This window comes from Dromaius novaehollandiae, chromosome 7 (genome assembly GCF_036370855.1).
Source record: "Dromaius novaehollandiae isolate bDroNov1 chromosome 7, bDroNov1.hap1, whole genome shotgun sequence".
NCBI lineage: Eukaryota > Metazoa > Chordata > Aves > Casuariiformes > Dromaiidae > Dromaius > Dromaius novaehollandiae.
The window spans coordinates 45,081,138-45,097,834 of record NC_088104.1 but is presented as its reverse complement, the minus strand read 5'-3'; the positions used below and the strand labels follow the sequence as shown (position 1 = coordinate 45,097,834).

Sequence of the window (16,697 nt, the reverse complement as noted above, 5' to 3'; positions counted from 1 at the left end):
TGTACTTCGTAAGCTGATGTGGGACTAGCAGCGAAGATGGCTTCAGTCCTTCAGGTTAGGGCTAAGTAGCCATAAAACAAAAAGTAGGCACTGAACACTCTTTTCAGACAGGAAAACTGTTTCTGGTCAAACTATTTTTAAAAAGACAAGAGAAACAGCTTAGCTCTGTGAGAAGGTGACTGGGGGAAATGGTTTGTTTCTCCATCTTCACATGATCTGCTAGCCCTTTCGTGGGAGCGGTGCAGGCAACCTGAGTTTTGGTTGTGCCAAGTTGTAAGGCCTTTTTTCAAGTGTTCAGTGTTTTCTCTGGGGTTTTCTGTGTTCTACTTCCGAAGCTCAGTCACTCCACTCCAGGGTGACAGCACCATGCCAGGGACAGCTGCTGAAGCCTCCACTTTGTGGAACAAACCCTCTCTGAAGTAGCCTGTAACCACTGCATGTCCAAAGTGTTACTGAGCCCACAGCACACTCCAGGCTTTCTCTCTAGATCTGTGTGTTCCCAGTCTGGCTGTGAATATTAACTGTACAGAAGGAAAAAGATGGGATAGCTCTGTAGGTGACCAGCCTGACTCTGGGTACAATTTCCAGGCTTAACTCCTTGTGAAACAATCTCAAATATGTTTTGTAAAGCTTCTTTATTCTTCAGTCACTGCCTGTTAGAGTGGCCTATGTAAACATTATTTGCTCTGTGCTGAGCTGCTGGTTTAAAGGGTGCCCTTTGGGGATAGATAGGCCAGACACATGTGTGTTTTTGATAGATTCACTAGCAGTAATTCATCTGTCTGAGTACATCCATATGTTCTCTATGCTGGATCTGTTTCTCCCTTCTTTCACAGGGAGGAAGAGGTGAGCTTGGACCAAAAGGAGTGCAAGGGACAAAAGGAGAGAAGGGGGAACCTGTAAGTACACTTTCAGTACTGCTCGCAGCTTCAGCTCAGGAAAGGCATGCATGCCCTTTCACACCTTTGCCAAAGCCCCTGCAGAAACTGAGAATCAAAAGCAGGAGCTGGTGGGTTTTTCCCCACTTGGTGACGCTGGGTCGGGGTCTTCCAATAACTGGCTCTTTATAAGGACTCTTGCGCTTGTGAAGGTCAGTCAGGTCATGCTAAAACAACACATGGGGACTGAAAGAAAGGGGCAACTGTGTCACCACTAAACACCCCATTGTAAACGCTCTGGAAATGTGGGATTTATAGCCACCTTACATGCTAAGGAGTTGTGCCAGAGTACATAGTTTGCTCTCCCATATTTGACCAATATAGCTGCATACTGAAGAGGGCACTGCTAGCCATCTTTCCTGCCCCATGTCTCTAAGCTTGCCTGTCGCAGGCTGGTGACACCACTTAGCAGATCTGATGGGCTGGTCAGGAGAAGCCCCTAACACTAGCAGTGTGGGTTGTGAGCCTTGTCACGAAAATGTTTGACTCTTCTTTGTTTCTTTCTCAGGGTGATCCTGGCCCAGGTGGTGAGCCTGGACCCCGAGGCCCAACTGGTGAACCAGGCCCTGAGGTACGGTATCATGCCATCATGTCTGACCAAATGCTTCAACTTCTCCTTCTTCTCCCCACTTCTCCCATGTGCCTGCTGCTCTAAAGCTCAGACCGCCCTAGCAGGTCTCCCTACAGCAGGACTTGCTGGAGGTGACTTACCGGGCGTTCCAGCTGTTGGACACATCTGATGGCTACCAGAGAGGCTTTCCTATCCTTCCCGTGGCAGACCGTTCCAAAAAGCCAAGTTCATGATTGCACTAGTGTCAAGTTCCCAGTGGGGACTCCTAGGAAATTTGTGCCTAAAAGCACTGTGTTCTTCTTACAGGGAATTCCCGGCCCACCAGGAGATCCTGGCCTAACTGTAAGTAGGACTGTTCTCCAGATCACCCAAATGTTCTTCCACCTAGGGGCAACCAGCAGGGCTTGACTTTTGCGGGGTTTTTTTGTTTGTTTGTTTTGGCAGCATGCAGCCTGAGAATGAAACAGGGTGTTAGATACTTAGATAGTATCTAACAGTTAGATGCTGTTGCTGCTCATGCAGAGATAGGTCTTGGAAAAGAGCTGAGTGCCATCATCCTGCAACAGGGCAGGACTGAAGCCATCTTGTCAAGGGCAGGGCAAGGGATCCGTATCTTCCAGTGGGAGCTGAAACAGTCTCAAGCTGAGAAAAGAGTGGGGCTTACTGGGTAGGAAGTGAAAGGAGAGCCTTTCGCTTCAGAGGGTGAAGGCAGGGCTGCCTGGTTGCTTTGGAAGGGAAGGGATAGCACTCACCCTGAACCCTGCCTCTCTGCTTTGCTGGCAGGACTGTGATGTGATGACCTACGTGAGAGAAACATGTGGATGCTGTGGTGAGTTGACTATTGCTTCTATTCTGAGTTGTAAGCCATTTTTTAGGCAGGGGGATGACAACCAGCCAGGTTTGGAAGGAGGACAGGCAGACCACTTTTGTTTGTAGGGCAGTTCTGCCTCCTTGTCACTTGAAAGGTTGCCTGTAAAGGAGCCTGCTTCTGAGCAGGAGGCCAGTAAAGGCCTTCTCCATCCTTTGGGCAGTGTCTCCATGGAGGTGACTACGGGCAGGGATGCTGGCCTCCTTCCTAGACAGCATCAGCAGGCAGCAGAGCAACTGCAGATGGACAGTCATCCTTGAAGGAGCTCTGGCCCTGTGAGCTCAAGTGGGTGGTCAAGCAAAATACAGAGGGTCTCGGTGTGAGACAGAGATCCAATAAGTCCCATACACCTTGCCTCCCTTTCAGAATGGCTTCTGCTCTGCCCTGTACATTGAGCCACTGGCACACTGAGGCTCTTTGGGTTCTCTGTGTAATGCTGTCCCCTGTAGATGAGGTAGCAGGGAAAGACACCATAGGAAAATCTCACCTGCTCACTCAAGTCTAAGCCCACCACTGAGAGTGGCACTGTTGGGGCTGCCTGCTTTATGTCCCAAATTCAGCTCTGCCATTACAGGAGTAGTGATCTGTAATCAAACCGCATGATCCAAATGATACAATAGAGTGTAGTACATGATAGGATTAACAAGGTTTCTATGGACACATGTCAACAGAAAGATGCACATAAAATTCTCCCTGCACTGCTGGCTGTGGGCAGCACAGCAGGCCCTTTGAATCCTTGGAGTGATGTTAAATGTCTCCATCTTCCTATATATGGTCTCTTCTGCCATGATGGCTCTTGTTCCCACTGTCCTCGACCTCTGAGATTTCTTCCTTCTGTTCCTCTCCCCAGACTGCGAGAAGCGCTGTGGTGCCCTGGATATTATGTTCGTCATAGACAGCTCGGAGAGTATTGGCTACACCAACTTCACCCTGGAGAAAAATTTTGTTGTCAATGTGGTCAGCCGGCTGGGCTCTATTGCCAAGGACCCCAAGTCAGAAACAGGTCTGGAGTGGGGGGGGGGGGCGCGGAGGGGGGAGGCTAGAGGGGCATGTAGCAGGAAGAGAAGAGTCTTGTTGTGTCCCTCCAGCTTCCACATATGTCTGTAGCTGCCCTGGCGTGCAATCCATCTGCTGTGCATTTCTGTAGTAGTTTCTGCTCCTTCCTCCCTCCCCTTCCCTGTCTAATAGGCCATTTGGGCAGCTCTTCACAGATAGAAAGCTTGCTGCCTTTCTCAGTTTTTCCCTGAAGATGCCATGCCAAGTAATGTGACATGTCATTGTTAGGTGCCCGTGTCGGGGTGGTGCAGTACAGTCATGACGGGACCTTTGAAGCCATCAAACTTGATGATGAACGCATAGATTCACTGTCAAGCTTCAAGGAAGCAGTGAAACGCCTGGAGTGGATTGCTGGGGGCACCTGGACACCATCTGCTCTTCAGTTTGCCTACAACAAGCTCATCAAGGAAAGCAGGCGAGAGAAAGCCCAGGTGTTTGCTGTGGTGATAACAGATGGGCGCTATGACCCCCGAGATGATGACAAGAACCTGGGGGCTCTTTGCGGTAGAGATGTGCTTGTCAACACCATTGGCATTGGGGACATGTTTGATCAGCCAGAACAGAGTGAGACCCTGGTCTCCATTGCTTGCAATGAACCCCAGCGAGTCCAGAAGATGAGGCTCTTCTCAGACCTGGTCGCAGAGGAATTCATTGACAAGATGGAGGATGTGCTCTGCCCAGGTCTGTACCTGTCCCTGAACTTCTCACAGGAACTGAAGTTTCCTAGCCGCAGGGGTTGGAGTGGGAGTGCTTTCCAGCAATTGCAGAGCTGCTGTGCCCAGCAAGTTGGCCAGTAGCACATAAGTTGGGTCACCCATGGTGGGGGGGGGCTGACCCTCACCTGGTGGGGTTATGTAGCTCTGGATAGACAGTCCTTCCTCAGAAAAGGGACAGCCTCTCGGGGCCATCCTTAGGTGTCCTTTCCCCATGTGAGAGGCCTGGACCTGCTACTCTGACTGCTCAAGCAGTAGAGAGGGGTGGCAGTACATCACTCAGTTTTCCTTGTTTCTTTTCCTTCCAGATCCACAGATTGTCTGCCCCGAGCTGCCCTGTCAAACAGGTAAACTTTACAACTTCATGCCATCTGCATAAAGTGGTAGGTCCAGGGGAGAGTGCACAAGACTCAGGACTGGGAGGGAGTGTTCAATCCTGTTCATTCGCTTGGCATGGCAGGGAATTTGGGAAATAGTATTACTTTACATCAGGCAAGGCCCCCGTTTTTCATCTCCTGCTCTTTTCCTGGCTCTTTGAGCTCTCTTCACAGGTACTAGTGCATCGTGTTAGTGCACGAGCCTTGCTCAGCTCTGCTACATCTCCCTGTCCAAGTGCAACAGAACTTTACTTAATTTCCAAATTCCTGGGAGCCACCAAGTTTTGACCTCCAGCCTCAGTAATGAATTTCTCACTTGCTCGTTGTCTCTATTATGTATCAAGTCCTTGCTAAACTTCCCAACCAATGTGACCTTTGAAATCTAGAGTTATATCTGCAGCACTGAGCAGGATGCTCTGTGTGAATGATGAGGGCAGAGGAGGAAGTAGGGACAGTTTGGAAAATGACACTGTAGTGGACTGAAAGCTTTGGCTTTTCTAACACTGGCTGTATTTTAATTAACAATTAACTCAGGGTGTTGGATCAAAGGAAAAAGGCTGTAAGGATCCTCTGATATAAAAGAGACAGCTGCTGCTTGCTGCAGGTAGCTTTACTTGATCATATTTTGCTTGTTAAGGGGCAGATCTGCAGTCTGAATTTGTAGAGATACTGGCTGTCTAAGTCTCTATGTCAGTTTAAATACAGTAGATACAGTATTTTCTGATACATGCAAAGCATAAAAGGGACAAAGTTTTGCCATTTCTTGTGATTTTTATCCCAACTTTTGGCATGATTGGGTTTTTCTGAAAGTCCCAAGCTTCAGCTCTCAACCTCCATTTTCAAAGAAGTCCCTTTCTTTTCCACACTGAAGGAAAGGTCCCAGAATGGTCAGAAAAGTTCCAATTATTCCTGTCTACAATCTGACTTTTACACTAGTATTTTGAGTGTTTGCATTTGGACATGCAGAGAAAGCAACGTCAAGCTGTGGTTTTGAGCTGTCCAGGCACACTCTTCTGTCATGTACTTTGAAGAGCTGTGTCCTGTGGATCCGTGCATGAGGAAGCAACTTTTCCATGTCACGCTAGTGACTGCCTGGGTATCTTTAAAGGTTTTGGTCTTTGCAGCCTCTCCCTTTCTGTGGAATACTTCAGGAGAGAGACTGACCTGAGCAGTGGCCCATTCATGTTGTTCTGGGTCTGGGCCATCATAACCCTCCAAAGCAAGGTGAACTTGGCTGTCCTTTTACTGTAGTGCACTTGGGTATTTCTGTTCCTGTTACAAGGTGAGAATGGTTCACTTGTACCTGACATGCTTGAAGACCAGAACAGAAATGACAGCTGTGATATGAGGAGGCTTCTAAGGAGATTCCCTCTCGAGTAATTCCCTCAAGCCATGCCGTAGGTGGGCAGAATGCTGTGCAGGCCCTATGCACCTGCAACCCTATAGGATATGGGAGTTGGAATGATGTGGCATGCTAGGCATGGCCCTCCTGCGGAAAGTAACAATACACCATCTCAACATGGGCGAAAGTTGTCCTTGTGTGCAAGGACCTGTGCTACGCCTGATAGACTAAGTGGATTCTGAACGATGCCCAGGCATTCAGGGGCCTTTGCCCAAAGCACCTTCCACCTGCTGTGCTGGACTATCCATGATGTGTTTTCATCTAGAAGGATCTGCAATGATCACACCCACATGGCAGTAAGGAAACGTGTTGGATGAGAAGTAAAATAAGGAATGTGATGGAGTTTGCAGATTCTCAGCTGCTATAAAACCATGGCAAAGAATTATGCATCAGTGTTCAGCTTCCTCTTGCTCTCTGAGAATGTTTTCAAGAGCTGATGCTAAGCCATATGCAAACCCTTTGGATGGAGATGTTGACCTTTGCAGGGTATGTGGGCGAGCTTAATGCATACGCAATGAATGTGTCCAAGTGGTAGGCAGGCCAAATAGATTCAGTGAGGGAGCTATACTCGGTCCTCTTCTTTGCCCTTAGACTTTCAGAACTGTAGTCTTGGCACTTAAAGGAACAACCAGAGCTCCAGCCTGAATATTGTCATGAGAATATGGAGAGACACATGTTACATCAGGAGAATATGGAGAGGGACAGGTATTATATCTCAGGTTCCTCTCTGCTGCCTTGCAGAGCCGGACGAGTCACCAGGTTTATGAATTCTCGTCTGCAGATAGAGGAAGCCAGGAAGGCATGCCACCTTTCAGTGCTTTGTCTAAGGAAATCCAGCTTTTCCTGTTTTAGGGACAGACCTATGTCTCCTTATCACCTCTCATGGTGGTTCTTACAGGATACTGGAGTGTTTCTTGACATGGGGCCCAGGCAGGATTAAATGCTGAGCAAATCCGAACTGACCAATTGCTTTGACAGAAACCGCATGACGCTCTGTGAGGCTTTTTCTAACCCATACAAAAGGCTTTGAGGCTTTGCTTTGAGCTTTGGGTTTTTATTCAAATACAAGCTCAGTGCAGTCAGGTGGAAACCAAGGTTCTTAGGATCCTGAATCGCCGCAGACATCACACAGGAGCATTATACAGAACAGAGTATTAACTCTAGCCAAAGTGCAGAGGGCTAAGTGCCAGGCAAGGAGTTTATGTAATGCTTTCCTTAGATGTCTTTCCAGCTCCCCAGCTGTATAGCATCATGTGTGCAGTTTGCATGTAACAGAGTTCAAAGCTACTTGACAGCTGATATCAACCAATTCCATATGCAGAAAAAAAGTTGGACCCTCTGGCCTTCTTCCTGAATACTGCTCTTCCTCCATCATAAATATGCTAGACTAGTTAGAAGAGACTGGGAAGTTACGTTTTTGTGTCATTTTCTGAGGACTCTTGGTTGATGGGTGTGTGATATCAGTAAGAATCCCGTAGTTCCCCAAGCAAATGTGGTATTTGCCCTGTCATTAAATCACCAAATGCTGTTCATTCTCTCAGATGTTGTGTGAGATAGTTATCTGGTCCATAAGTTAATGCAATTCATTTCCCAAAAATAAGCAACTGATTGTCTTTTCTTAATTATTCTGTGTTTCCAGTGCTCTTCAGGATTTAGTAATACCTAATTCCACAAGTCAGATGCCCCAGGTGGAACATCCATAAAATATAAATAACTGCTTTGCCCCCAACCTGTAGAAGTGCCAGTTGCAGTAGGGTCTGTATTCCCCTCATCTGGCCTTGCTGGGGTAGATCTTTCCTGAATCACTAAAGAGCTGCTCGATCCTAGGTACCTTTAAGGGCTGTTCTGCAAGCCGCTGGCAGTTTTCCCTTCAGCCAGTTGTCTCTGGCTCCAGCCTTTCTTGCAAAAAATATGGGAGAGCTTTCACCACAGGAGCCACATCGAGCCCTGGGACATGTATTCTAACAAGGCTGTTGAGAATTAGATCTTGAAATTTAAAGTCTTGCTTTGTTCTTTACTCCTCTGTCCCTTGTTAGCTCTGTTCTCATCTGGTGCAGTGTACATAGAAAAGCCAGGTAGCATTCAGAGAGATCCATTGCTAGAAAGCCCTGAAAATATTCTTTTGACGCTCACTTACAGATGGCAGGAACCCTGGGAACGTAAACCCACTTATTTTCCGCCCCATGGAAGAGGGAGTCAACATAGATTTCCCCAGCACCATACATTCGATCGCCCAGTTCCTAAACGCCACGCGGGAAACCCAGGACCCCAGCATGTACACCCAGCTGGTGGCCACTTTGGCCTATACCGCCGAAAAAGCCAAGTTTGCCACTGGAAATGAGCGGCAAGAGTGGATGGACCTGTTCATTGACACCTTCAAAATGGTGCACAGCGAGATTGTGGGGGACCCAGAAACCGTGCTAGGGCTTTGCTGACATCTCCATTATAGAACACATGAAGTGGGTGGAGGCAGAGGCTGAGGGGAGATGGGAGAATCATTTGGACCTGTAAACATCTTTCCTCCAGTGCCTATTTGGCAGAGAGGATGGGTGCATTGGTAGATGCTTTTAGTTTAGGAGAAACACGGGTAGTGAGACAGCTTGGTTACACTCAGCCAGGGATGTGACACAAGGGGTGGATCTCTCCAGCTTGGCTGGCTGATGAGCATGGCGGCTTTCTCCTTAGATTACAAGTGATGCTTTTGCTTTACCTACTGCTTTTCTGCAGAGGAACTTCCAGCCACTAGGACAGCTGCTCTGCCTTGGTCTCTGAATCAGCCAAGCTGCTCCCCCTTTCACCTTCCCAACGCCCCCTCTCTATGGGCAAGCTAGTCTGTTGCAGGGTGGAAGACTGTCGCACAGTCCTCAGCCACACACGAGTGCAAGGCTCCATTGATGAGACTGCTGGCACACGTGTGACTGAGGGCAGGAGTGAGCCCTTTGTTTGCAGAGAGCCTAGTGATATGCTTTTCCCGCACTTTCCTACGTATCTTTTCACTGATTGCTTCTGAAGTGTCTTCTGTGCGCTCTTATCTTCTGGAAAACTGGGTGCTGTCTTCAGGTTGTGCAAACCATTTGTGTGGCAAGACTGGCAAAGCAAGATGCATCTCCTTTCGCTGCAGTTAGCGTTTCTATACGACCATTCAGTAGACAGTTTATGATATTAGAGGGAAAGACCAAGCAGTGAAGGGCATTCCTGGCTTTCCATCAAGAGTACCAAAACCTGAGGAGTGCTTTTGTCAGAACATATGCTTTGTGTGCTTTTTGCTCTGCTTGTATATTTGTTGTGGTTTTTTTCTCTGTCTTAAATAGCAACGTATAGCTATTCATAGCCAGGAGATACAGATTATGTAGGACCAGGAAGTCCAAAATCCATGACTGTGCAATCATAACTGTGTGATGCATTAAGATGTTTAAAAGCACATATTTAAACATGATGTAGTATAGTCCATAAAATCCATTACCAGTTCTAGTCTTGGTTCAGAGAGACTGTAGGCCTACCACTTGTGCTGTGGGAACATTTGCTTAGACAAGGAGTGATACGTCCATGAGTTCAGCTACCAATGGCTTTCACAAAAAGTTAGGCAGATGACTGCCATTTGTGCCTCTAGAATAACCATTGCCCTGTGAAGCTATAAAAAGAGAACACAAGTATTGAGTGTACAGATGCAAGAGTGGAAGTATTTAGTCCTAGCAAGTGAATTTTGCAGCCTCTCTAACTGACATGGTATTATTGCAATAAAGTCTGCTGAGCAAATGTACTATTTAACGGGCAGAATGGAGATGTACAGTCTTCAAATAATGTGTTTGGCCTATTATGAAGTCTGTTTTCAGGTATGTAAAGTGGAGCCAGTTACCAAACTGTAGCCAAGCTCAGAAATGAGAATTGGAATGAGGAATTTGCCTACCTTGAACAAATTACTAGGTTTTATTGCAACTTTGTTCCAACATCTGGGGCTTGCCAAACTAGGCTAGAAGTTGTCCAGCAACAGGCACTCGGAGGTGTTCGTGTCGTTCAGCTCATGATCAAGCCAAATACACTACACAAAGACAATCTTTCTCTCAACATTTTAGCACTTTTTTGCTCCTGGTCTGTACAATACCAGGGAGTTCAGAGAATTCCACTATTGGAATATAATGGGAAAAAGTCCAAAGAACTCGTCCTAGCTTTAAATGGTTTGCTCAGAGTTTTAGGCAAAGTTCTGGCAGAAGGATGAGGATCTGTCTGTATCTGAATCCATATGCTAGCATCTTATTATAATCCATATACGGACGGTCTTTGCAAGGCCAAACTGCCTACTCTGTTTTGATTTTTATCCTAAAATTAGCATGTGATTTAGCCCGCTGTGGTGCATCTGAGAAGACTAAACTCAAAGTAATTAAGTTGCTCCAGTCATGATGCTGAAAAGAAGTCCTTGAGCACAGATATGACTGGAAGCCCAAAGGAGATGCTGTTTTGAAAGGAACATCTCAGGGCGAAACTGTCTTTCTGGGCAAGATTGGAATTCAACAAATCTTTAGGAAAGTGAGTTTAGATGTCATCACACAGTGGCTGTTTATTCCATTTCTATTGGAAATATTTCCAAGAAAAGCAGTGCAAGCATTGGAAACAAACTTTTTTACCTCTAAAAAATCTTCAGTTAACTATGAAAAATATTTATGAGAAAATGTCTCTTTGCCTGAGCAGTATTTGCATTCACCCTTATTAGACTAAAGCAAGTGGATGTACTAGTTTGATAACATAATTCTTGTGAATGTCTCTGACAAAACCAGATAGATTTCAACACAGCAGCGGTTCCTGCAGTGACTTGCTAAAGTTCTCAGGTAAAGGAAGGACACACATCAGAGCTTGGGGAAAAGAAAATTCCCACCACTCAGATGACTTGGGAGGTTGTGAATGGGGAAGCCCAGGAAAGGTCTGGGAGGCCAGTTCACTTGTTCATTATTTCTTTCATCTCTACTGTGAAATGTTAGAGGAAATACAAGTTACCCTGCTGCAGGAAAAAGCATGAGCATTATGTGAATGGGTGGGATTACCTTGCACATGCGCATCATTAGTTGGTTTTCTAATGGCAAAAAAGTTGGATGGTATTTCTGCAGTGCTGCTTCCTTTAGACTGCCTCAGATGTTTCCTAGCATACACTTTGTAGTATGGTGAGCTACAGGCCTCACTGTAAGCTGCATGAAAAGGGTTGGTACTCCAATTAAAAGCACAATAGGAAGAGATTATTTGGCCTAATTCATGGTGGTGCATCCAAGGGCTTATCTCTCAGGATCATCTACAGTCCAGAATGAAAAACTCAAGGCCCTTGGAAGGTGGAATGCTCTTTTGTCTCACCTAAATTCTTCTCTCTGTTGGTAGCAGGCATACTGAGGAGCATAATTTCTGTACGTATTTCCATATGCAGAACTCTTGGTGCACTTGTGTCAACATCCTCCCAGAAATTAGAATAAGGTACAACCAAAGCATGATACAGAATGGAACAGAATCCGTGGTTTCATTGCTGTTGCACTGTCATTTATGTTAGTGTTCTCATGGGATAATTCATGCATAAAGGAGTTTAATCTATGACATGACTCAAAGGCAGCCCTCTCCATCCAGGATGACTGAGCAGTAAGAGGAGTTTCTCTGGGGGGGGTGATCTCATGCAGTAGACATCTGTAGAGCAGCTCTTCGGAGAGCTAGCCACACATTATGCTCTTGCTGAAGCTTCATGGACTGATGCTGCGCTCTGAGTGGCAATCTGCCGCTGTCTGCCTAACTAGGATCTCTTAAAGCTCACTTTAGGTCCGTTGTGGGGAAAGTTCTTGACTGTAATCACCAGAAATGTGACTGCATATAGACAAGCACCAGGGGGAGAAAGACCTGTAACACTTCTTTGGCATGATATGCAGCCCTCACTTCCATTCCCCTTTTGCAAAGCCCTGCTTAAATATCAGATTATGTGGTTGAAAGGGGCATGCTTCTCCCCTTTCATGGCTACATGAAGCATACACAGAGCACATAAGGGCCCGGAGCTGACTGGTGCAGGTACTGCCAAGGTAAAATACCCTTCTGGTAGCAGCACTTGTGTATTGGTAACTACGATATGAATGCACATTTAGACAACATTTTTCTAAGAAAGTCAGTCAGAGGTGAGTACATACCTTTATTGCTTTGAAAGACTGGAGTATTCAATTGAATTTGGAAATGTGATATTATACACAGCTCATGGAGAAATATCCACTGCTTCCAACTGGAGATGGCTTTCTGCTTAAATCAGAACTGACAGTCCAGAAGCCCGTTGTTAGCAGTAAGTCAGTGTATAGTAAGCACCATTCGAGACATGGCATCACTATAGATAGGTCTTAAAGTGTAGGCTAAGAAGAAATGCAAGGCTGTAAAGTCAGTGAACGTGAAACATAAATGCAACTATGAACCTTTGCCATGCCCAGCAAATTAGGGTGAACTACAAGTACCAGAAGCTGCTGTATCAGGTATTACTGTTTTATCATGGATTGAAGTGGTGTCAAATAATCTGCAAGTACAACAATACGTAACATCAGTGTTTCTGCTGCATTTGGAGCACAGTCCCAGGCTGTCGAATTCGTGTTGCACACTGGCCCAATAGTCTCTTGAGTGGTTGTATCTATTTTGCCTAAAATATTTTACAAATTTGCCCTTCCCTGAATGTTGACCATATATATGGAGACGGAAGTGGAGTCAAGTTCTGTGTTCAGTCACCTGCAGTTACCTGTGACTTTTTAAATGCACTGCATACCTGCCAAGTTTTATGTTGTGTTGGTCACTCAAGAGGCATTCATTTTGTTCAGATCATATGAGGAATTACAAAATGCTTTGCTTCAGCACCCCACAGTGCTGAATCCAGCCCCACATATAACAGCATTCAGCACTGAGTAATATGTCAGCCAGACGGATTTGTTCGTGATACTGAAATTCAACTTCATGTGAAACTCATGATGAAAGTTACCCTTGCTGGAAATGGATGTTCAGGTTGAAGCTGCCCCAGAATCCTCTGAAACTTGCTAGTCATGCAACACAACATGACATCTGTTCCGTTTTTTTCACCTTATCCCTTTCAGGATTCAATCTTAGAGTGCTCATCACAGAATGGCTGGACAGTGCATAGTATGGCTATTGCTACCACAAAGGTGGAATACCTCAGGAAGTGGCCAGTCATAGCATGTACATCACAAATGAATACTGCTGTTGTAATCATTTTCCTGGTTATTGCTTTCAGTGGAGAAGAAAACTCAAAAGAATTCTTATCTAAAAATGGAATAAAATTGAAAAATGCAGAAATTGAAATGTTTCATAGAGAAGCAATGCATGCAGAAGAACATCAAATGCAACACAGCTGCTGCAAGGGGACATAAGAATGACTTAAAACTAACAGCTGAGTCTAAATATTGGTGTTTTCTTCTGCCTTTTCTTTTTTTTTTTTTTCAGTTCAATCACTGCATATATTCATATGCCTACATGCCTCCTTTGTGGACCGGTACTGATCCAAAAGACTTAAGAACAGTTTCCCACCATGTTTTATTCAACTATTGGTCTTCGTTACAAAAGCTGTTTTACTACATACAGACGCACCAAAAAGAATAGTCTTGTTTTTCAACCACATGACCCAACCTTTATAAGCTCTTCAGGAATTAGTGATTACTGATGAAACAAATCTTGGCACAGTGTGAAATCAGCTTCCAACCAACAGATCTGTGTATGAAGAATTGCTCCAAAAGTAAACCACACTCTAAATATAACTGAGAGGTTTGCAAATACCACCTGCCATTAATCTCTAGCCATCCCATTACAGAAAGGGGTTGGGCTGTAGTATGAAAAGGTGGTATAATTCCAGGGATGAAACGCAGAAAATCTACAGATCTGTTTAATGTCTTGGGTGCTTGTGGTGATCTGTCATAGGCCTCAGAATTAATGCCCAGGATTGATTAATTAATTAATTAATTAATGCCAGTGCCCAGGAGCTGAGGAAGTCAGAAGCAAAGATCCTGCTACCAGCCACCAACAGCTGGTCCTTCTTTAGGCAAAAATACACAGCAGCTATTCCAGCCCACACTGCACAAGGGAAGCCCCAACCTTATCTTGCAGGCTTTCTTACACTCCCAAATGTTATTTTTCTCTCTTTCCTGCAGAGCTTGCGGTGGCCCAGTGCACGCAGCGCCCTGTTGATGTCGTCTTCTTGCTCGATGGTTCTGAAAGGATTGGGGAGCAGAATTTCCGGAAGGCCCACAACTTTGTGGAGGAGGTAGCCCGACAGCTCACGCTGGCCAGAAGCAACAATGACAACATGAATGCCCGGATTGCCCTTATGCAGTATGGCAGTGAGAAAGAGCAGGATGTGGTTTTCCCGCTGACGTACAACCTGACCGAAATCTCCAATGCCCTGGCGCAGATCAAGTATCTGGATTCATCATCCAACATTGGCTCAGCCATCATTCACGCCATCAACAACATTGTGCGCAGCCCTGGGGACACGCAACGAGTTGCCCGGCGCAATGCTGAGCTCTCCTTTGTCTTCATCACTGACGGCATCACAGGAAGCCAGAACCTTGAGGAGGCCATTGACTCCATGAAGAAACAGGACGTCATGCCCACAGTAGTGGCTCTTGGGAGTGACGTAGACATGGATGTCTTGCTGAAGCTTGGCCTCGGGGACCGGGCAGCCATCTTCCGGGAGAAGGACTATGCTAGCCTCTCCCAGCCCGGCTTCTTTGACAGGTTCATTAGGTGGATATGTTAGTTGAAGGGAGTGCACATTTCCTCCTCTCACCAGTATACACACCCCAGATATTACTTGTTTTATTTTCTTCACTTTGTATGGTTGTTAGCCACCCTGAGCTGGCCCAGAACAGTTTGTACACAGCTACCCTCTGGGTTCCCCTTTCTAGCCAAAGTTCAGAGCTCTTATTTGATTTTCATGATGAAGTCATGTATCTTACATTTATGGTGCTAATTAAAACCAAGATCAAAGCAGGATACAGAGCCATACGAAGTACTTCTGTAACGCTTTACACATACTAAGCCATTCCTTTGTGTATGTACTGTAATGTTAGGAGGGCTTACCAAAGAAACAGGAAACTTCTCTAGTTCAATAGAACAAATGATCATCTCCAATCTTCAGAAGCTCTTGCTGTCCCTTGCCCTTTTTTGAGGAGTTTTATGCTTGTGACATCCCCAGTTCTTTAGCAAGCTCTTTTCTCAATCACTTCCTCATCCTTTTTCTTCTCTCAGTACTTCTGCCCCATGAGAGCACTCAGGAGTGACTTCATTGACAAGTCACATGCTTCTTGATACGGTCAGAAATGTGCTTTCTTTTTTTTTTTTTTTCTTTTTTTTTTTTTCCCTTTGTCCTTGGTTGCTTGTTCCTTTTTTCCAGGAGTGATGGGATGGGGCATCAGCCTAACTTAGAGGTTTTGCTGTCTTCTGCAGTTGTCTGCATATGCTTCTTTCGGGGATCTACCAATCCCAGATTTCACAGATCAACTTAGAGATTTTCATTTTCCTGTGAGTCATATCTCCCTTGCTTCCTTCTGCCATTCCTACCTTCACCAGAACCTGTTACAGTACCCAAAATCCAGCCTGAGAGGTCTAGCATGCCTCCCAGCATCTCTCAAAATACCAGGCAGCATATGGAGTTGCCTCACCCTTTCATCCCAATGTGCTCAAAATAACCATGGTGCCTTATTCCAACCAGCATCTGCCAAGCAGTACCCAGATTTGAACTTGAATTGTGCTGTCTGCAAAAATCAACAAATAAACTCTTTTCACTCTATCCTGAAAAGCTTCTGTAGGTTTTTTTGTGTGTGTTTTGGTTTTTTTTAATGAGCAGCTGATTCCCCTGATGTTAACTGGTTTGAGTTTTCTTAGAGTCCACAGAGCACCATTCTGTAAATCAGCACATATCTACAGGAGTCAGAGTGAAGTCTGCAGTTAGTCTGGCTCAGCCTGTAGCTCCAGCCTTGGGAATGTTCCTAGGAATGACCATTAAAAAGTAGAAGCTTTGATCTTTCCAAGGATTGAAGCATTTCACCAGACCCACCTCACTGCTGGTGTTCAGGAAATATTTGCCTTCTGCCTTGCCTTGCAAGTGGAGCACAAGGCCACTGGTGCCTGAGATGAGTACCACAACACAGGGATTGCAGGGCACTGCTGAGGATCGGAAGGAACCAAGGGAGCTGATGAGGCCATTCCAGCTCTCCTCCCTGACCACCATGTGCATTCCCATTGCAGGCCTGTTCTGCTTCCCTGTGGTGCCAATCCAGACCATGATATCTCGGCATCTCAAAGGCAGTGTCCTCATTCTTCACCTCTTTTATGTTTCCTAGGCCCAGTGCTGTGAATGAGGAGAGCAGAGGTGTTTTGCTCTGCACTCTGGTACTGGTTTCTCATCTCCTTAAGTAGTTCAGAGTGTAATCCTGCTCCCCAGCTCTCTGACCCCATGCAGGGGCAACTCCACTCTCTCACCTTGCCCTTGGTATCTGGGCCCTGCCCCTGAGTACTGGTGAGCTCTGCCAGGCTTGCTCCTGTAGGCTGGGCACCAAGGGGCATGCACTGTGAGTGATGAAATGAGACCACTAGTCATGGCAGCATAAAGACTAGCCACTAATGTGAGAGTTCCCTGCAGGCATTGCAGGTGGTCAGAGCCTGGCAGGTAGCTCTTTGCTTTTTTCTAGCCATGTCCCGGGAGGGGGATCAGGGAATTGGTTAGGGATCATTCTGGCACGCTGTGACACCAGGACTGCAAGGATGTTGAA

At 45.9% G+C, this 16,697-nt stretch overlaps 1 protein-coding gene across 2 annotated transcripts in view; it reads left to right on the top strand.

Moving 5' to 3' along the window:
• Window positions 1–15,715, top strand: part of COL6A2 (collagen type VI alpha 2 chain) — a 33,864-nt gene extending 18,149 nt beyond the window's left edge. Inside the window, exons 21-28 of one of the 2 annotated variants that reach the window (XM_026107433.2) lie at window positions 837–899; window positions 1,447–1,509; window positions 1,816–1,851; window positions 2,293–2,338; window positions 3,228–3,380; window positions 3,662–4,114; window positions 4,455–4,493; window positions 14,076–15,715. In XM_026107433.2, coding sequence (XP_025963218.2) covers window positions 837–899; window positions 1,447–1,509; window positions 1,816–1,851; window positions 2,293–2,338; window positions 3,228–3,380; window positions 3,662–4,114; window positions 4,455–4,493; window positions 14,076–14,683 — 1,461 coding nt within the window. In that variant the 3' untranslated portion in view covers window positions 14,684–15,715. Of the gene's footprint in view, window positions 1–836; window positions 900–1,446; window positions 1,510–1,815; window positions 1,852–2,292; window positions 2,339–3,227; window positions 3,381–3,661; window positions 4,115–4,454; window positions 4,494–8,064; window positions 9,694–14,075 lie in introns of those variants that run through there. The other variant, XM_026107434.2, reaches the window with a different exon arrangement.
• Window positions 15,716–16,697: the final 982 nt, after the last annotated feature.